General features: G+C 40.4%; 1 protein-coding gene across 4 annotated transcripts; it reads left to right on the forward strand.

Annotated features, from left to right (window-relative positions):
- Nucleotides 1-1,476: 1,476 nt before the first annotated feature.
- Nucleotides 1,477-21,711, forward strand: TTC5 (tetratricopeptide repeat domain 5). 4 transcript variants are annotated; one of them, XM_067028893.1, is made up of 11 exons: nt 1,490-1,564; nt 4,786-4,985; nt 5,097-5,229; nt 6,159-6,370; nt 6,727-6,877; nt 8,071-8,162; nt 11,260-11,316; nt 11,877-12,023; nt 12,359-12,573; nt 15,884-16,028; nt 19,171-21,711. In XM_067028893.1, exons 3-11 carry the CDS (start codon nt 5,193-5,195, stop codon nt 19,288-19,290), a joined length of 1,176 nt encoding a protein of 391 aa, XP_066884994.1. In that variant the 5' UTR covers nt 1,490-1,564; nt 4,786-4,985; nt 5,097-5,192; the 3' UTR covers nt 19,291-21,711. The 4 variants fall into 4 exon arrangements, with proteins under 4 accessions (XP_058913395.1, XP_058913396.1, XP_066884995.1 ...); XM_059057412.2 differs by lacking the exon at nt 4,786-4,985 and having other exon boundaries at nt 1,477-1,564; XM_059057413.2 differs by lacking the exons at nt 4,786-4,985; nt 15,884-16,028 and having other exon boundaries at nt 1,477-1,564; nt 19,171-19,774.
- The last annotated feature ends 235 nt before the right edge of the window (nt 21,712-21,946 follow it).

Raw genomic sequence — 21,946 nt, forward strand, 5'->3', positions numbered from 1 at the left:
CTATGAAGTTTTAAATTTTGTTAAAAATTGATTTGAAGAAATAATTTTTGTACATTCATGATTTCTGCCCTGAACCTTTGCTTCTTCCTTTGTTAGGTTCACAGAATCAGTTTGAAGTGTAAGTAAGCTATAATTAAAACTAAAAAGTAAAGAAAAACTCTGGTGGACTATTACATGGTACTTTAAAAAAAGAGTTATTTAAGAGTTTAATACATTCATATGGTACGAATTCAAAAGGTACAAAAAAAAATACATGGAGTGAAAATTCTACCTTTCACCCCTGTTCCCCAACCACTCACTTCCCCTTTCTGGAAGCAATTACTGTTCCCAGTGTTTTGTGTCTCTCAGAGATAGTCTATGTGTCCCAGTGTTTTGTGTCTCTTTCAGAGATAGTCTATGTGGAAGCAAATACTTTTTTATGTACAAATTATGTTTGGGGACTTCCCTGGTAGCACAGAGGTTAAGAATCCACCTGTGTCCACCTGGGGACACAGGTTTGAGCCCTGGTCCGAGAAGATCCCACGTGCTGCGTAGCAACTAAGCCCCTGTGCCACAGCTAGCGAGCCTGCGCTCTAGAGCCCATGAGCCACAACTCCTGAGCCCGTGTGCCTAGAGCCCGTGCTCCACAAGAGAAGCCACCGCAATGAGAAGCCCGCGCACCGCAATGAGGAGCAGCCCCCACTCACTGCAGCTAGAGAAACCCACATACAGCAATGAAGACCCAACGCAGCCAAAAATAAATAAATATATTAAATTTTTTTTTAATAAAAATTGTTTGTTTTTGAATAGGTAATGCATGTTCATGATAAAACGTCCAAAAGTGTACACAGTGAAAAGAATGTTCTTTGCCTAGTCAACTCTCAGTCCCATTTCCCTCTCCAGAGACATTGTTTTTTAAAATACCCTTGGGGATAAAGTCTATCAATATATAAGCATTATTAGTGTACTGATACATATACTATTAGTGTATTAGTGATGGCTTTCTTAATACCATCCCAAGTACAGTAGATTTATTAGGATAGTGTGTTCAAAATCATAAAATTCCTCATGTATAGATAATCACTGTAAGAACTGGAAAACATTCAGACAAGTTACCTTACCATTGTACACTACATTTCCTGCAAAAATTTAAACTTAACAACACAGGCATCCACTGTCTTAGCTTGTTTTCTTTTTTGGGGTTTTATAATCTTGGTATAAATAAATAGGAAGATACGAAACAATAATATGTATGCACTCAATCTGAGAACATTTCGTTTACAGGATTTGGAAAAGAAACAAGTTTATGAATTGGAAAGTGATTGCAGACCATTTCCTTTGAGCTATAGGCATTGGGTTAATTAGGTTTGGAGCGACGCCCTTCTTTGAAAACCAGCTCAAAACCAGCTTCTTTGAAAACTCAGGCGCGGTAAGCCTCCAGAGCTCTAGATGTCGCTGTGGCTCCATGGTGGGGACGGGTATGCGTCTCTGTGGTTATAAAGTTGGGGGCGGAGAAGCCAAGGGTGTCTGGGAAATGATGGCTGAGGAAGAGGAAGAAGTCAAGGAGATTTTGCCGAAATTGCAGGTGAGGCCATAGATTAAAATCTGTATTACTCGGGAAGAAGTAGAGAGCCTAGTTTATGCAGTGCCTTCGAATTTCTTGACATATACCCGCCGCTGGTGTCTGTGTGGTTACTATAACAACTCCCGAAGGTGCAGCCGCAGCTGGCTTGGGGAGGTCCCCGGGCAGGGGACGGGCGCAGCCAGTTTGTTGGGACCGCCTGCTGCGGACCTGACTGCACTCAATTTAAAAAAAAAAAAATTTTTTTCCCCCTTGATTCACTCACAACAAATAGCATACACTTGTGTTTGGCAGATCTGCAGGAGCTGTTACCTATCGCATGTTGTTTTGATCCCCACAAAGACCAATTCTTAAGTACTTTTCTGCTTTCAAATTGGCAGCGATCACAGTAGTGGCTTGCACCGCGTGTATTCTGGTTACTCCCCTTAGAACTTAACAGTTTTGAGTTTTTGCGCACTGTGCAATTCCAGTTTGGGGCCTTGGGCAGAAGGCTCCAGACTCCACCCAGTCCACGGTTGACTGTGGTGAGTGGGACAGTCTTTTGTACTTGGTAGGCAGGAGATAACTAATTGCTTGGTTCTTTATCTTTCTTTTTTTTAAAATTAATTAATTAATTTATTTTTGGCTGCGTTGGCTCTTCCTTGCTGCGTGCTTGCTTTCTCTAGTTGCGGTGAGCGAGGGCTACTCTTCGTTGCGGTGCGTGGGCTTCTCATTACGGTGGCTTCTCTTGTTGCTGAGTACGGGCTCTAGGCACGCGGGCTTCAGTAGTTGTGGCTCGCGGGCTCTAGAGCGAAGGGTCAGTAGTTGTGGCGCACGGGCTTCGTTGCTCCGCGGCGTATGGCAACTTCCCGGACCAGGGCCTGAACCCCTGTCCCCTGCGTTGGGAGGCGGATTCTCAACCACTGCGCCACCAGGGAAGACCTTTACCTTTCTTTTGATGACCGAAGATTTTTCTTAAACCTCAGAAACTGAGTTTTTTGTGTTCTAAGACAGACTGAAATTTAAACATTAGGCTTATGACAGGCTTGTAACTTTCTTAAAGGCTTCTACTGCAAAAGTTTAAACATTGGTGAGATTTCTTTGTTTCTTGAGCAGATTAAAATAATAACGCTTTTTAGAGTGTGAGCTTTATTTCACATTCAGTTGACTTTGATTAATTTAATTTTATTCTCTAGTGTGACTGACTGAAATCAGAGATTCTCAATCCTGGCTCCATATTACAAACATTGTTTGTGTATGTATGTTTGAATATGTGTAGGAAAAAACCTGAAAAGGTAAACTAAGCAGTGGTTATCTGTGAGGTTATTGGGATGATTATGAGGAATTTTTAACCTTTTCTGTTTTACATGTATCTATTTGAATTTTAACAACTAATATATATTGATTTTTGCCATGAGAAAAAAGTTATTAAAAATGTTCACTCTAGGAAAACAAACCAACAAAATCAAACAATTTCTTGCATGTTTACTATAACAACTAAAAACAAACAATAAGACCTTTTCTATAATTCTTAATATGTAGCTGTGCTGATTGCAGGACAAAAAGAAATGGGTTGTAGTATTTGCTGAGAGCTGTCTTTTCTTGCTTTGATTTGTGGTAGATGCCCTAAGCAGCTAGGTAGAGGATACCTGGGGTACCTTGGGGGGTGAGTGGGGAAGGTGCAGGGTTGGAATAGGAGAATGCAGTAGAGAGAGGAAAAGGATGGTGATGTTGCTATTCATGGGAATGGTGGTAAACTTTATTTCATTGTTATAGATATTTTAGGTTAGAAGGAATATATAAAACGATTTTTCTCAAAGTGTGTTTTACAGATCATTTTTATTAAAGTCATGCAGGGTGCTTGTTAAAATGCAGAATTTTGGGTTCTGCTAAAACCACTAACATCAGAATGTCTGTAGCCCGGGTCCTGGAAATAATACACATAACACAACTTGAAAAGCACTGCTGCAGAAAGTGATAGTCTAACTTCTTCATTCTGGGTAGGATTTTAAATTAAGTATAGTACATAAGTATTTGTTAGAGAAAGGGAGATTCATTAATTTATTTAATGAGAGGCTATCATGTCCCACACCCTCTGGTAGTGCTCAGGTATAGCTCTAAACAAAACCGATTAAGATACTCCGATCATGGAGCTTACATTCCAGTGGTGGAGATAGACAGTGGATGATCAATGAATAGGCCACATAATTTCAAATAAGTACCATGAAGGAAGGTAGAAGTGTGATTTAACAGTGGGGCAGAGGAGTAAGGGGTTACTTTAGTTTGGGTAGTCAGGGAAAGCCTCTCTGAAAAATTGATATTTGAACTGAGATCTAAATAATGATGAGAAATGAGTCATGCAAAGGTCAGGAGAAAGAACATCCAGGCAAAGGGAACAGCATGTATAAAGGTGGGATTGGGCATAGTGGATTTGAGGAACTAGATGAAAGCCAGTGTGGCTTGAGTATTGTAGGAGAGTGATAAGAAGTCTGTGGCAGGATCAGTGGTGGGAGGTCAGATCTTATAGTCTTCTATAGGCCGTAATAAGGAGTTGGATTTTATTCTGTCTTCAATAGGAAACTATCTGAGGGTTTGTGACATGAGGTACATTTCTGTAAGGCCACTCCAGCTATAGTGAGGAGAATGGGAAAGAGTAGAAGCAGGACGACCAGTTAAGAAGCTATTGAAATAGTCCAGGCAAGTAATGATGCTGATTTAGCTGAGGATAGTCATAGAGAGATGCAGACAGGTAGATGGATTGGGGAATGTGATGTGGAGGTAGTTGATAAGACTTGGTAGGATTGGATTATACCTTTCTGCTGCTGTTTTGTTTTAGGAAAAGACTAGATAATGGAAAAGCTTTGACTGGTGTCCCAGGAAGACTCAGAGATAGAGATATTTAAAGGAGGAAAGAGAACATTTACTTGGAAAGAATGCAAGAGAGCCAGAAGGTGACTTGACAAAAATAAAACAAACAAAAGCACCAGTGTTTAAAGAATCAAAACTCTGTAAAAAATACCAAGGTTGTCAAACTTAAATTGGTCTGTTTGTTGTGGAAAACGACTCTTAACTTGCTTGTCATGTTCACAGGGGTCATGTATTTTCAGATACTGACATAGGAATAATCAGGGGTAAGGTATTGTTTTTGTTAGGAGGTCCAGTTTTAAAAAGGTAAATTTTGAAGTTCTGCACTTTGGGGACCAGTACCAGATAGGATGATCTTATTAACTTTGTTTTATCTCAAGTTGCAAAGCGTTTCCTCCCTCCTGACTATGCTATGTGAAGTGTTCAGTCATTTTGGAAGCTCTGCTGGATCTGGGAGGAGAGAACTATCATCACGGTACAGACTGGCTTGGGACAGCTCAGCCCACTGGCTGAGCTACTTTCCTTCGCGGTCTGTGGTATTTTGATAGACCTGTCCACCTGCCTCTTGTGTCATTCCTAGGTAAGATAGAGAATCAGCATTTCCAGGCCAAAAGCTGGTATGGCTAGTCAATCTCAAATTTGCTTGTCTGGTATTCTCTGCACTTAATGGTACCATTCTTATACTTCCTAGGAACTGGTGGATCAGCTCTATTCATTTCGAGAGTGCTATTTCGAGACACACGGTGTTGAGGATGCTGGGAGGAAGCAACAGGATGTGCGGGAGGAGATGGAGAAGACCCTGCAGCAGATGGAGGAAGTAGTGGGTATGAGTCCCAAAAGAACATGCCAACCTCTGGTCCCTCACTGAAACGTGATGGAGTTTTGCTCTCTCTGTAGATTCTTTGGTATCCTATATGTGGCTGCCACAAGATGGTACAACAGAATATTTCTTCTTAGGGTGCCTGTGCAAGGATGGCAGCCTTTCAGCTCTCTAAACTCCATTTCCCAATGCCATGAAATAAAAAAGAGCGTGCTTGTTGCTTGATTACTATTGCACTAATCTTCTTAACTGACCTTTCTGCCTCCAATTTCTTTTACATCCAAATCAACTTAAATAATGACCATGGCCATTATGTTTCTAAATCCTTACTTCATGCATTTACTCTCATTCCTTGTCTGCCTCTCTGCTCAAATATCTTCAAAGATTCCTACTTTTGACTGATTGAAGTCCAGACCTCTTCACTTGGTATTCAAGTCTCCATTGCCTGACTTTTTTTTTCCTACCCTTATCTCTGACTACCTACTTACAAAGGAACTTTTTGTTTCATTCAGGTTGAACCATCCATTCTCCCACTAACATGCCACATGTATTTCTGCCTTTTTGTTTACATCATTTTTCTCCCTGGAGTGTCTTGTCTTTTCTCCTTTTCACTTTGTAAAGTCCATTCATTGAGTGTATGCCATATGCTCCTTTTCATTGTTTTTTTGATTTTCCATGGATATGCATTGTCCTCTCCACTAGATTGTAAGCCCCTCAAAGGTAGAGATAATGCTTTCTTTGGTACCCTGTTTTCTAACAGTACACTGCATGTGGTAGGTTTTCAATAAATGATTTGTTCATGAAGATTTTCTCAATTATTTCATTCCTAGAAGTGGCATGGGGTTATTCCTTGAGAGAGAGTACCCTAGTCTTACCTGTAAGACCTCCTGGGTTTCCACTTTCCTTTCCACTTTTCTTTTCCCTTCCTCCTAGGTTCTGTTCAGGGCAAGGCACAGGTTCTGATGCTAACTGGGAAGGCACTGAATGTGACTCCTGACTATAGCCCTAAGGCTGAGGAGCTTCTGTCAAAGGCTGTGAAGCTGGAGCCCAAGCTGGTGGAAGCCTGGAACCAGCTGGGTGAGGTGTACTGGAAAAAAGGGGATGTTGCAGCTGCCCACACCTGCTTCTCAGGAGCTCTCACCCATGTGAGCCACTCACTATGCCCTTGGAAAACACGGATGGGAGGATGGGATTTCTTTGGTTCTGTGAGTTTCCCTAGATCATGAATACCAGAGTAGAATTGTACTGGAACTAGAACAGAATCAGAAGGGGGGGAAACAGGGACAGGGGACTGAGAAAGGAAGAAGATGATGGGATCAGGTTCAGGGGTAGATGAGAAGTGAAGAAAAGTTAGCAACCAAGTTGATCCTGTAAATGGGGGTCTAAGACACAGATGGCAGTAAGAATTAAGATGAAAAATTAGAATAAGGTTGAGATAGAGTAGATCTGGAAAGGGGAACTAGAATCACAAAGGTTGAATATACGCCTTCTCCATTTGCAGTGCGAGAACAAAGTCTCCCTTCAAAACCTGTCAATGGTGCTTCGCCAACTGCGGACTGACTCTGGAGATGAACATTCTCGCCATGTCATGGACAGTGTCCGACAGGCTAAGTTGGCTGTGCAGATGGACATCCTTGATGGCCGCTCTTGGTGTGAGTGCTCTCAAAAGATCTCCAGCAAGTTTCTAGAGCAGTGGTTCTCAACCGTGGCTGCAGACCAGAATCATCTGGAGCCCATCTATTGAGTCTGACTCCAATAAGTGTGAAGCCAGGGCATCTTTGCTTTGAAGAAACCCAAAAGATATTTTGATGAACCACTATTCTAGGAACTCTTGGACCTTTTCATTGAAGAGAGGAGGCTTATGTTTCCATATAAGCAAGGCAGGGCTTTTGTGCAGTCTGTTGTAGTTTCTCCTTTGTGTCCATGTTTGCCTCTATCCCAGTGGAATTTGGGGTATACTTGTAAGTTTAGTGTCATCAATGGTTTATTTCAGACGTGGGGCCTTTCATATAGACTTTTGAGGGTAACCAGGATAGTTATACTTTGAACTTGAGCTCTGAGATGATCCATCACTGTGTTTCTTAGTTTGTTTCTCCTCCCCCCCAACCCGCTTAGGTGGGACAGGATGGCTAGAGTGGGTTGGAGTTGGGTATTTCTCTTCCTTAGGTCAGTTACCCTCTGATAACTGATAGCTTACCCTAGCAGGTTAGACTCTGGTTAATTAGTTTCTCCTGAGGGCAGGCCTTGTTAAGAATGGAGTGCTTGGGAGTTCCCTGGTAACCTAGTGGTTAAGATCACAGGTTTTCATTGCCATGGCCTGGGTTCAATCCCTGGTCGGGGAACTGAGATCCCATAAGCCATGTGATGTGGCCAAAAAAATGCACAAAAACAAGAAGAAGAAGAAGAGAGTGCTCTGGCATATTTCAAAAAAGTTCCTTTGCCCCCTCCCTCTGCTGGAAGTATGAGGGTGTTCTTCTCCGATATTTGCTGTGGGAATATGGTTGAGTTCCTGGAGGTAAATCTCACAATATTGTGGGGACTCCCTTGTGACTGGGACCCCTGGGCTTGTCCACAATGAGCCTCCAGAATTCGTCAAATTCAGTTCAGGTTTTCCTACCCCAGCAGTGTTCCTGTGGTAGCTCATAAGTTTCTGCTCTGCTAAGCCATAACTCCCTGTATTCACCTGTCTTTCCAATTTTGGGGGCAGCAGTTTGCCCTGTGTTATCCCCTTTCTTGTGCATCCAGGAAGAGTTGTGGATTTTTTAGTCTGTTCAGCTTTTTCCTTGTTAGGATTGAGTGGCGACTTCAAGCTCCTTACATGCAGAACCCTGTGTTTCTCTTTCAGATATTCTGGGGAATGCGTACCTTTCTCTTTACTTCAGTACTGGCCAGAACCCTAAGATCTCCCAGCAAGCCCTCAGTGCCTATGCCCAAGCAGTAAGTATTTATGGTCACCCAGGCAAGATATATAGAGGCAGCAACAGAAACAAGGGTGTTGTTCAGTCTTCCTTGGGGCTTTTTAGCAAGACGCACGGGCAGTGTTTGCCGGCGTCCAGTGTGCGCAGTTTCGCAAAGCTGGGTGTGCAAAGGTGATGTATCTCTTCCTGTAACTTGAGTATTAGCAACCACTTGCAGTGTGTGCCTCAGTGCTAGGTGGCTCCTTGAGTTGTTTGGATTTCGTACAGGCGTGCATAACCAAACCACAGAGCCCATGCCAACATGTTCATCTTTTTAACATGTTCTGTGTGAAAATAATGCTTGTTAATATTCGTGTACATTTTTAAAGAAAAATGAAAACTCTAATACTTAAGTATAAATTAAGTAGTATCCCCAGGTTAACCACTAGATAGTATGGCTCTGGATTTCCCACAGACTAAAATGGAAAACAGCATGTAGCCCATTCTACATTATAGCCTAGAGATTAATTCACTGGGGCTCATGCTTTGCCTTAGGCTTTCAGGCTATGTTTATATCGATAGCCACTTGCAGGGGGATTTCCTTCAGGCCTTGAGTGCCTGACCTGCTCACTGTTACAAGGTTTACATTGACCTGAGCACTTTTTATATAGGCTTCATATTCAACTTTCTTTTTGTTTTCTCTTGACATGGAGACTTGCTTTTTAACTTACCATTGTTTATTTTGCTCTGGCTGGCAGAATAAAGAATATAGCTACCTTGTATTCATGTTTGCCGTTTAGGAGCTGTTCTTTTTTCACCATCCCACAGAAACTTTATTTTTCACAAAGCTGAAGTGCAAAACATAGATAACCATTTTTAATAAGCACAGTCAAATTTTGAACCACAAGATGTCTACAAGAATTATGGCTTTAAAAAATACAACCAATTTTTATATTCCAAAAATATCTCAACTCAAATTAATTTCTTAAAAAGTACACTTCTCATACTATTTGTTTGGCATTGCCCTGGATGAACTCTGGTGCAGCCATAATCGGGAGCTGTGGGCACACACGTGTACATTGTGCTGTTGCCCTCACTGCTGTGCTGATGAGTGCAGCTCAACTGGTGGGACTCACACTCACGACAGAGGAGGGTGCAGTAATAAAACGGCTTTTTAAGAAATGATAGATATGACTTCTTCACACACTATGCTTCTCACTGTAGTCTTAATGGTGGCATTTTCCTCAACCCAACCTGTATAGCCAGTGGGGTTGTTCTTTTTTTCAATCAGGGAAATTTTCAGGCTGAGGAATTACATTTTACTCTAATTTCTTAATCTGGAAAATGTTTACATTTGAAAGCATGATGTACTCCTTCAAATTTTATGTTTGGCTACTGCTAAACAGTTGCTTTTAACTCTTAATTTCTTCATCAGTCCTGCATTTTTAAACGTAGTTGAACCAACCATTTAAACAATTTAATTCATGTTGTTTGTGCTTTTGCAGTGTGCCAGGCAGTGAATAGAATTAAAAAAATAAAGTGATCATAGCCATGAACATAGGCAGCAGTTTCTTCATAACATATTTGTCTGCACTGTCATGTGGTTTCTGGCCATGTATTTAAATTGGAGAATCAGAATTTGGCTTTCACTGTGTGTTTTAAGAGAGCTTAGATGTAGATGTTTGTATTTGGAGCCAGGCTCATGGGCAGAGGATATGCATTAAATTGACATCATTTATTTCCTAGGCTTTCCTCATTTATTAAAATAAATTTTTTATCAGTATTTTTTTTTTTTTTTTAGTATTTTAGTTTTTACTGGAAAAAATTCACACGTAGGTGGATCCGTGCAGTTCAAACCTGTGTTGTTCAAGGGTTTTTTTTTTTTCATCTTTATTGGAGTATATCTGCTTTACAATGTTGTATTAGTTTCTGCTATACAACAGAATGAATCAGCTATATGTATACATATATCCCCATGTCCCCTCCCTCTTGTGCTTCCCTCCTACCCTCCCTATCCCACCCCTCTAGGTGGTCACAAAGCATTGAGCTGATCTCCCTGTGCTATGCAGCAGCTTCCCACTAGCCATCCATTTTACACTTCATAGTGTATATGTCAGTGCTACTCTCTGACTTGATCCCAGCTTCCCTTCCCTGAGCCGTGTCTTCAAGTCCATTCTCTATGTCTCCATCTTTATTCCTGCCCTGCCACTAGGTTCATCCGTACCGTTTTTTTAGATTCCACATATATGCATTAGCATAGGGTATTTGTTTTTCTCTTTCTGACTTACTTCACTCTGTATGACAGACTTATTTATTTATTTGTTTGGTTGCACCAGGTCTTAGCTGCATCTTGCGGGCTCCTTAGTTGCAGCATGTGAACTCTTAGCTGCAGCATGCATGTGGGATTTAGTTCCCTGACCAGGGATTGAACCTGGGCCCCCTGCATTGGGAGAGCAGAGTCTTAACCACTGAGCCACCGGTAAAGTCCTTTTATCAGATGTTAATCACATATTTCTTCTATTTTTATACTGTTGCATGGATAAATTGTAATCATATTTTAAAGTTTCATGCAAATACGAAACCCTTTCATCCTTGAGGTTTCAGCGATTGAGTAATATGTGCCACACAAGCAGTTACTGTATAACAGTGTGGGTATAGGAAACTTTTTTTAAAAAAAATTATTTTATTTTAGGCTGCGTTGGGTCTTTGTTGCCATGCGTCGGTTTTGCTCTAGTTGTGGCAAGCGGGGGCTACTCTTCATTGTGGTGAGCAGGCTTCTCATTGCGGTGGCTTCTCTTGTTGCAGAGCACGGGCTCTCGGTGCGCAGGCTCCAGTAGTTGTGGCACATGGGCTCAATAGTTGTGGCTCGCGGGCTCTAGAGTGCAGGCTCAATAGTTGTGGCGCACGGTTTTAGTTGCTCCGCGGCATGTGGGATCTTCCTGGACCAGGGATCGAACCCATGTTCCCTGCATTGGCAGGCGGATTCTTAACCACTGCGCCACCAGGGAAGCCCTGGGAAACATTTGACAAGCAAGAAACTTAAATTTTTCCAGGGTAAGGAGGTTTAGGACATGTTGTACATGGCCATCCTTAAGACTGAGACAAGAGCCACTGATGATCTTTTTATCCCACTATAGGAGAAGGTTGACAGGACAGCTTCCAGCAATCCTGATCTTCATCTGAACAGGGCAACGGTAAAAAAAAAAATTAAAAAAAATCATTTGTGTGGGGGAGTGGTCATCTGAAGGTAAAATACATAAGATATCTAGGTCTTAGCCTGTGAGGATGACTGAGTATTCACAGAGAAAAGGTTGGGTACAAACTGCGAGAGAAAAGCCAAATTATTTCTGGGAAAAGCTAGCTTAGTTTGACTGAAGTATCTGGAGGGAAAGGAAAAGGGGCTGAGTTGGTGGGAGGGTAAACAGAGGATGGGGGACACAGTTTAGAAGACTTTCCTGAAGTGAATCACCCAATATATACAACGTAACTGTTGTAGAGTTTGGAAGTTAGCTTATTTGAAATGATTCCATCTTCGGGGTTGTGATCACCTTGGCCAGGATGTAAGGTGTTACTGGCTCTTCAGGCTGTTCATTTGTAGAAGAGGAAGACAGCTGGGAAGGAAAACAGTTTATTTCTCTAGATTCCTAGCCCACTGTGCTATTACTAATCTCTCTCCAGCCCCTCCCCCTACCTCACGGATAGTTTGTGTTGGACACACTTATAATTGGGAGGTTTTGGGTTACTTCTTGTGCAGTTACACAAATATGAAGAGAATTATGGGGAGGCCCTGGAAGGCTTTTCTCGGGCTGCAGCACTGGACCCTGCCTGGCCAGAGCCCCAGCAGCGAGAGCAGCAACTCCTGGATTTCCTGAATAGATTAACCAGCCTCCTTGAGAGCAAGGTAGAGATGTCTAAATGCTGAATCCTGCCCTTTTATTCTGCTGTAGGTCAATAAAATAAGAATAAAGTAGGCCTCGGTAGTAGTGACCCTATAGAAGTGGGTAGGTGGGAGGGGAGGACTAGACTCTCAAGGAGAGTGACTAGTTCCCAGCTTCTTTTTTTAACATCTTTATTGGAGTATAATTGCTTTACGATGGTGTGTTAGTTTCTGCTTATAACAAAATGAATCAGCTATACATATACATATATCCCCATATCTCTTCCCTCTTGTGTCTCCCTCCCTCCCACCCTCCCTGTCAGTTCCTAGCTTCTTACCTATTTCCTTTTCCTTTACAGGGAAAGGTGAAGACCAGAAAGTTACAGAGCATGCTGGGAAGCTTGCGCCCAGCCCATCTAGGCCCTTGTGGTGATGGGCGCTATCAGTCAGCCTCTGGGCAGAAGGTGACCCTGGAGCGCAAGCCCCTGAGTGCTCTGCAGCCTGGTGTAAATAGTGGAGCTGTGGTCCTGGGAAAGGTGGTGTTCAGCCTTACTATGGAGGAGAAAGTCCCCTTGTGAGTTTCTCTTGCCTTTTCTCTTTTTCATCCTTTTAAACTAGTTGCTCTTATTTCCTGGCCTTTCTCTAAATGCTGAGGACATTGTTAGTGGTCAGAGATTAGTGAGTTCTGCTTCCCTTCTGTGAGTGTCTTCCCTTCTGTGAGCAACTATTGTTTAGGTGATATCTAACAATCTCTCTATAGATTCTGTCACCGTCCATTATTTCCCTGAGTTTGGTGTTCTGTGGACTCCTATATTCGAAGCTGAAATTTGACAGCTACTTTTTTTTATGAGACAGATGGAAACCTTAAAATTCTCCTACTTCTTTGTGTTTTCATTATCATGGAGGCACAAAGAGGAAGAATTCTAAGTTCTGTTTGGACTTAGGTATGCCTAAGCAGTTCTGGAAGGTGAGCTTTGAGTTTGAATTTATGGCCTGATGGAGAGATCCTCTCAGACGTTATTCAACAAATATTCATTGAGCATCTGCTATATGTGTTGTAGGGAGTTAAAAAAAATGTAACACACCCAAATGAAGGGTGCTTATAGTCTAGCAGAGGAAATGAGTTAAAAATATTCATTTAGAAAATCTTTAACTCTTGAAAAATGAGGGTTTGGTCAGTGTCATCATTCCTTGGTCCTTCACTCACTTCCCAATCCCTGGTTGACTAGTTTCCTTTTTTTGTTTTCTACTGAATTTGTTTTGTTCTGGGATCCACCAGTGTTTGATCCAGTAGCTTCTACTGGAAGCATTCTGATTTCTCTCTCACTGTTCCCTTTCATATCCCTTCTGCTCCATTCAAACTAAAATATAACTCCCATTGTATGCCTGATATTCCTCCATGGCATTTTCATGGTATACGTATTTGAAGAATTGAAGAGCAAGAAGATAGTTGAGAAAAGATTTAGTTACTAGAACAGACCCTCGAGTTAAGAGGAATGAGAAAGAAATATAGACAAAGTTAGGGTTTTAGGGGCCCTTGAGAACAAATATTTTGCTACTCCTCTTTTTATGTGCAATTTCTAAATGTTAAGTTCTAGGAGGACTCTGTTTTTGTTCCTTTCCTCTTTTCTCTCTGTATCAGGATGGCAAATAGATGCCAACTTTGATAACTTGGCAGTGGCTGCATGATTTACTGTAAAGAAGGATTCTGAGGCTTTGACTGGTTTCACCAGCAGAATGCTGTGCTTGATTTGTAGTGTTTGCTGTGAATTTGGGTGTGCCAAGTGATGGCATGAGCATCGATTCTTCACCATCTCACTTACAGGTCATCTCATTTGGTGACGTCATACAAACCCAAGGCTTTGGCTGCCTCTTCTATGCTCACAGGTCTAGCTTCAGCCCAGGGCTCATTTCCAACTTTTGGATTCCTATATCTAGCTGCCTCTGGGCTATAATAAGAAACCCTCTAACTCAGTATGTTCAGAATTACTCACCTCATCTTTCTCTGTCAACCTGCTTGTCCTCCCTGAATTCCTTTTCAATCAATGGTACCACCTCTACTCAGTCACTTAATTAAGACTTCTGGAAGTTGTTCTACACTTCTCCATTCTCTTGCTTTGAGGCAATCGCCAAGTCCAATAGATATACCTTTTAGTCCCTACTTTCCTGTCTGTACTAATTTAATTCAGCCTCTTAACACTTCTCCAGATAAGTCTCCCTGTTCCCTGTTTTTCCTCCAGTGTTCCACAGTACAGAGAAATATTTCCCAGATGCAGATCTGACCATTGCTGTTTCTTATTTAAAATCTCGTACTGGTACTCTGTAGCTTTTAGGATGAAGTTTTAACTCTTTAGCTTAACACACAAAACCCTTTATGATTTTCTCCCTGCCTCCCCTTGTCCATTATCTTCATCACTTTAATCCTTGTACCTTTTGTTCCAACCTTGGGATTATTTTGTAGGTTTCAGAACAGCTATTTTCATGCCTCTGTGTTTCTTTGTGTGTGTGTGTGTGTGGTACGCGGGCCTCTCACTGTTGCGGCCTCTCCCCTTGCGGAGCACAGGCTCCGGACGCGCAGGCTCAGCGGCCATGGCTCACGGGCCCAGCCGCTGCGCGGCATGAGGGATCCTCCCAGACTGGGGCACAAACCCGTGTCCCCTGCATTGGCAGGCGGACTCTCAACCACTGCGCCACCAGGGAAGCCCATGCCTCTGTGTTTTTACACACAGTTACTATGCCTGGATAATCTTTTTGCTGCTTCTTGGTATAGATTACATTTCCCCCCCAACATTTTATTATAAAAATTTTCAAACATGCAGCAAAATTGAAAGAATTTTACAGTGAACATTTGTGTACCTATAGTCTACTATTAATATTTTATTATACTTAGTTTATCACAGATCTATGGTTCTCTGATTCTTGGTCCATTTCAAAGTAAACTGCAGACATTAGTATACTTTCCTCTAAATACTTCAGCATGCAGTCATTAACTAGAGTTCAATATTTGTTTATAATTTTATTCTTTTTATGTAAAATTTACATACAATGAAATGTATAGATCTTAGTGCATATTTCCTAAGTTTTGACAAATGCATACACCCATATAACCTAAACACCTATAGTGAACATTACCACCACCTCAGAAGTTCTCTTATGTTCCTTCCTAGTCAAGCCATATCCCCTTCCCTTAGAGATTTTTTATTTCCACTGAGGATTAGTTTTCCTGTTTTAACCCAGGTAGTTTTTCATTCTTTAAGGTTCAGTTTGAGGGTCTCCTCTTCACAGAAACCTTCCTGGCTTGCCATTGATTTAGACATTTCTCCTCTGGGCTCCCACAGCCCAACCTTTGGTTTCACTGAATTCATCACAAGCAAAAAGCTATTCTGGCACCTATTGCAGTTGTACTGTTAGTGTTGTTCTAATTGTCTGACACCCACTAGACTAATAAGCTCACTCACAGTGCCTGATGCATGATAGGTATTCAGTGAAAGTTTGTGGAATTAAATTAAATTGACAGTAATGGTTAGAGAGTTTGATGAAGGTTGTGATAGTTAAACTGTTAGAGCAGGAATACTGTTCCGCTGCAACATTTCGAACTAGTTCATTATTAATATTTGTTGAATGTGTCCCAAGTTCTTAGAAAAGTGACAGATTGATGAGTCTTGTGCATGTTCTCTGAAGATAGATATCTAAGACAAATGAGCCCTCAGATGTACATAGTGAATGATAGTACCTGTCATAAGAGTTCTAAATAAGTAACTAAGAAAGCTTTTTTTTTTTTTCTGATATTTTAAAACCCCTGTTTTTGCTTTTCTTTCCTGCCCACTTCCTTTTTTTTTTTTTTCCTTTTCTCTTCTCTCTCTTAACCCATCTTAACCTGGCAGTACATTTGGCCTGGTAGATTCAGATGGACCTTGCTGTGCAGTGATGGTATATAATATGGTGCAGAGCTGGGGAGTGCTCATTGGGGACTCTGTAGCCATCCCTGAGCCTAACCTTCGGCTTCACCGAATTCAGCACAAGGGAAAGGTGAGTGATGGCTAGGATTCTTTCTCACCTCATAGGCTCTCAAAGTGGGACAAGTTTACCTCTTTTAAAAAATATACATAAAGTAATGCATATATATGTGTGTGTGTGTTGTATGATATCCTATATTTACACACGGATATGTATATATGTAATTTATTTTTTACTAAAAAGTAATTCTTTTGTTTTTTGTTTTGTTTTTCTTTACTAAAAAACTACTAGTAAACAAAAAGAATTTTATAAATGGACTGAATAGAGAAAGACAAATACATATGATATCACTTACATGTGAAATCTTAAAAAGCCGAACTGTGAAAACAGAGAGTAGAATGGTGATTATCCTGGGATGGTGGAACTGGGGAGATGTTGTTTAAAGGTATAAACTCGCAACCAGTAGATAAATAAGTCCTGGAGATCTAATGCACAGCATAGTGATTATAGACAACAATGTGGTATTATAAACTTCAAAGTTGCCAAGAGACTAGCTCTTCATTGTTCCCACCACAAAAATGAAATGATAATTATGTGATGTGATGGAGGTGTTAGCTGATGTAATGGTGGTAATCATATTATAATATATAAATATATCAAATTAACATGTTAATTAATACCTTAAACTTACATAATGTTATATGCCAATTATTTCAATAAAAATAAATTTTAAAAAATGGACTGAAATATTATCAGTCAGATGTTATTACTGTTAACAGTTTGGTATGTAAACCTCCAGTCTTTTCATAAATTTATGTACACATTCATGTGTATATTTTTAATTATAAGTGGAGTATTATATGCAAATATTTGTGAACATTTCCTGTGGTTTTCCATATTCTGCAACATTGTTTTGAATTAACACATAGAGGTGGTGATGAAGATGATGATGATAGTTAAAATTTACTGAGCACTTAACTGACTGCTAAACACTGTGCGAAGAGTTTTATGGCCTGCATTGGATCATTGAATCCTTACAAAACTCTACAAGAGCAGATATTTAACCGCTTTTTCCCATTTAGATGAAGGGTCAGCAAACTCTGGCCGGTTGACCAAATCTGGCTCACTGCCTGTTTTTGTATGGCTTGTGAGCCAAGATTGGCTTTTATATTTTTAAATGAAAACAATTGAAAGAATAATAATAATTTGTGATACATGAAAATTACAGGAAATTAAAATTTCAGTGTTTGTAATTAAATTTTTTTGAAACAAAGTATACCCATTTGTTTACTGTTGTCTGTGGCTGCTCTTATACTAGTGTCAGAGATGAATAGTTCTGTGACAGAGACCATATGACCCACAAAGCCTAAAATATTTATTATTTGACTCTTTACAGAAAAAATTTGCTGACCCCAGATTTAGATTATTAATAATTGTTCCTTATTATAAAAGTACTTTAGTAAATATTTTAATATCTGTGCATATCCATGATTATTAAATAAATTTAATTAATTCATTAAAGAAATTAAGTGAATTTCTAAGGTAGAATCCTGGCTCCAAAGGGTATGCAGAATTCTAGGACTTTTTTTTTTTTTTTTTTTTGGCTGAGTTGGGTCTTCATTGCTGCACGCAGGCTTTCTCTAGTTGTGGCAAGTGGGGGCTGCTCTTCGTTGTGGTGCAAGGGCTTCTCATTGCTGTGTCTTCTCGTTGCAGAGCACTGGCTCTAGGCACGCGGGCTTCAGTAGTTGCGGTGTGTGGACTCAGTAGTTGCAATGCGCAGGACTAGGCATGCAGGCTTCAGTAGTAGTTGTGCGTGGGCTCAGTAGTTGCAGTGCGTGGGCTCAGTAGTTGCAGTGCGTGGGCTCTAGGGCCCACGGGCTTCAGTAGTTGTGGTGCACGGGCTTAGTTGCTCCGCAGCATGTGGGATCTTCCCAGACCAGGGATCGAACACTTGTCCGCTGCGTTAGCAGGTAGATTCTTAACCACTGCGCCACCAGGGAAGTCCCTCTAAGACTTTTGATACATATTGCCAAACTATTTTTTGTAAGGTTGTACCAGTTAATATCAACAGTGGATGTCAGTAATTGTTTTTCTATGGTTTTCTTTGCAACTCTGTGTAGAAACCTTTGAAAAATTGTTTGCTGATTTTACATGAGAATTATAGCATCAATATTGTTTGGCTTTGGTTTCTTGATTATTGGTGAGGTTGAAAATGTTATCATATGTTTATTGACTATAATTCTTTTATAAATTGGTTATTTTTGTCACTTGCCCATGTTCCTATTAGGATGTTTTAAAAATTGATTTATGAAAACTGTTTAATTCACTTCTTTACTTTGACTTAAAAGAACCTCCTTTATACTCCAAGTGGAACGGTATTTTTTGGATAAAGATCTTTTAACAACACATTTTGCAACTTAAAGTACATTTAAACTGATAAATTGAGCTGATGTTTTCTGTTATTAGGAGAATGTTTAAACCTACATTTTGTTAATTCCTCCTGATATTAAAGGAGAAGTAAGTCTAATTTATATTAGGCAGATTAATTTATAACTTTACAAACACTTGATCTAAGAGTTTCTCAGACTTTCCATTGGCTCTGGCTTGGCTGCTGTTATAACTAAAAAATTAGTTATAATTTTTTTTTTTTTTTTTTTTTTTTTTGTGGTACGCGGGCCTCTCACTGCTGTGGCCTCTCCCGTTGCGGAGCACAGGCTCCAGACGCGCAGGCTCAGCGGCCATGGCTCACGGGCCCAGCTGCTCCGCGGCATGTGGGATCTTCCCAGACCGGGGCACGAACCCGTGTCCCCTACATTGGCAGGCGGACTCTCAACCACTGCGCCACCAGGGAAGCCCTTAGTTATAATTTTTGATAAACACTATGGGAAGGGAAGGTTCTGTAGAGCTGGTGGGACCCTTTTGTTGGGCAGTGCCAGGATCCTGTTCTTTTTGAATCAGAATTGTCCCATTCTCGTAATGACAGTTACTGGCACTCTACCTGTCCCAGATTTTCCTTCTGAAGATTGAAAACTTTGGGAAAATTGCATCCCCTATGTTTGTTCAGCTTTGTTTAATGTGAGATGGAGGTAAGGGGTATATCTGCTGCGAGAGGTGGAAAGGAGGGGGTGAGAAAGCCACAGGTGGTGTATCCCTGTGCTGGAGTTTCTTCCATCTTAGGATCTGTAATGAGCCTCTGTATATTTGTCTTTTCCAGGACTATTCCTTTTCCAGTGTTCGTGTGGAGACGCCCCTCCTGCTGGTGGTGAATGGGAAGCCTCAGGGCTCCAGCAGCCAGGCTGCTGCCACAGTGGCATCGAGACCACAGTGTGAATGACCTTCCTTGGATGGCATGCTAAAGAGGGAGTGGAGGCGAGGAGAAAAGCTCAAGGGCACTCGGCAACTGCACCAGCCAGATCCAGTGACGCAGCTGGAATTGGGGGGATGTTTTAGATGACAACTTTCCTTTCCTCTGCCCTGTAAGACACTTTGTGTCTTCTTTCTCTCCTGTTATGTTCCAACTCTGTCTGGGGCCACACATGTCCCTGGTATATCTCCTGCCTCTTCCATTGCTCTTCTATTTTTAGGCAAAGAGCATGGAGTTGGTAGAAGTGTTGGGACCTTGTCATGGGACAGAATCCCCAAGGTTCCTGTTCTTGCCTCCTTCCTGAGCCTCATGTGTATATATCATTTCAATATTTATTGCTAAGGGAGGGGGCTTAATTTTTTTAATGACTTAGTTTTTGAGCAATTTTTATTTTATTTTTAAAATTTAGGTGCTTCCCCTTCTTTGGGGCTGGAACAGAATTAAATTTGTTTGGAAAAAAAATACTGTGTAGTTTGGGCTGCTTCTTTCTCTCTAGGCTTGAATTTTTGGTTTTAGGATCACTTCAATCCATTAGAGTAATACCCCCTTCCCCGCTTTTTTCTTTAAACAAAATAGTTTATTTCTCTCTCAGTTAAAAGAAATCTGGCAATACGCAGCCCAGGGTAGCAATGGCAGTTCCACAAAGTTGTTGGGAACAAGCTTCCTTCCACTTCCCCATTCTGTCATCCTTAGGAGTGGCCCTTATCATAGTCCAACATGACAGCAGTACTATTCTAATAGTGTTACTAGGGTGAAAGACCAGAGAGAGCTAGATATTCAATTCCTTTAGGTTCTAGTGATAACATTTTATAAGAGTTTCTTTTAATATCCTTGTGGAAAAATAGGGAAATGTGAGGGAGGATTATTAACCAACTGAATGGTTATAACCAGAGAGTGCATTAATGGATACAGGTTAATTTGGAAGACTTCCTAGTGATGTGGCTCAGGTCTTTGTCCTTGGTCCAGTCTTGTTCAACTCTTGATCAGAGACTTGAATATCACTGATGACTCATTCAATTTATGAAGAATGTAAAACATGGAGAAGTCCTCAGAGAATGGATGGTAGAATAAACATCAATCTATCTAAAGAAGTTTTAAGGGCCGAATCTAAAATAAAATTTTAAAATCCATTCTTTTGGTCCAAAAAGGACAATTTTCTGAGGTGTATCTTCTACATCATGTATGAAAAATTACTCGGAATTTTAGTAGGTAAGGTAAAGTCAATATGAATAACAAGTATGATATAATTGCAAAACACTGTTTTTAGATTATACCAATGAATCTGCTAGCCAGAGAGTGTTTTAAATACAGTGTCTGTCAGACCACATGTAGAGCCTTGTATTCCATTCTGGTTGTTGATTTTGAGGCCTATAGTCATGGGAAGAGTGATCAGGAACTTGAGGGGGTGTAAATTATCGTGAGAAATGTTTGAAAGCAATTGGGAAAGAGGAGGGTGGTGAGGTGTATACATTAAAGTCAGTAGAGAGGAGATCCAGTAACTGTACTCCTTTTACTCAAGTCCTGAGACAAGTTGACATATTTGTGTGTTGGGCCAGACAATAGAAAGATGGCCAGTAGGTGATAGAAGCAGAACTCAAAAGATTTTTTGATGAAATACATGTACAAACGAGGATGCAAAATATATGTGTACAGTTTAAAGAGTAATTAGAATACTTGTGAAAATGTCCACCTGGCTTGAAAATTAGAAATATCAATCACTAGTATCTTAGAAGCTCTTGTGTGCCTCTCCATGTTCTTATTTCATTTTTTTAACAGATATATAATATCTCATTGTATGATTATGCCACAATTTATTCATCCTACTGTTAAACAATACTGGGTTTCATTTTTTTTTTGCTATTAAGGCAATACATTATTAGTATTCTGTACATGTCCTGATGTGCAAGAGTTTCTTTTATAGCAATGGTTCTCAAAGAGTGTTCCTAAACCAAGAGCATCAGCATTACTTGGAACTTCTTAGAAATACAAATTCTCAGGCCTCAGTATTCGAATTAGAAATTCTGAGGAAGAGTCAGCAATCTATTTAACAAATCCTACAGGTGATTCTGATGCATGTGTGAGAACCACTGTTTCAGAATATTGGCACAAGGATGGAATTGCTGGATCATGGAGTTATATATGCTCAACTTTTTTTTGAGAAATATCAAACATTTTCAAAGTGGTTGTACCAATTTGTCTCTGCTATCAGTGGATGAATCTTCCTACTAATGAGTCTTCTGCATCCTCATTTATGTTTGGTGTCATCTTATGTTTTAGGGTTCACAAATATAGGAAGTTTGAATGATATTTCTCGGTGGCCTTAATGTGCATTTCTCTCACTGTTAATGGGTTTGAGCCAATATATATCTTTTCATACATTTACGAGCCACTAATATTTTCTCATGGTAAAAATGACTATTTGTGTCTTTGCCCACCTCTGTATTGAATTTCAAATTGATTTGTAGGACTTATTTATCTCCTCTATTAATCTTTTGTCATTTTATGTGCTGCAAACATCTAAGAGTTTTTAGCTTGTCTTTTTTTTTTTAACTCTGTATTAGATCCTTTGTTGAACAGAGTTCTCAATTTCAGCATTATTGAATTTATCAATATTTTCTTTTATGGT

The sequence above is a fragment of the Kogia breviceps genome, chromosome 3 (genome assembly GCF_026419965.1).
Source record: "Kogia breviceps isolate mKogBre1 chromosome 3, mKogBre1 haplotype 1, whole genome shotgun sequence".
Lineage (NCBI taxonomy): Eukaryota > Metazoa > Chordata > Mammalia > Artiodactyla > Physeteridae > Kogia > Kogia breviceps.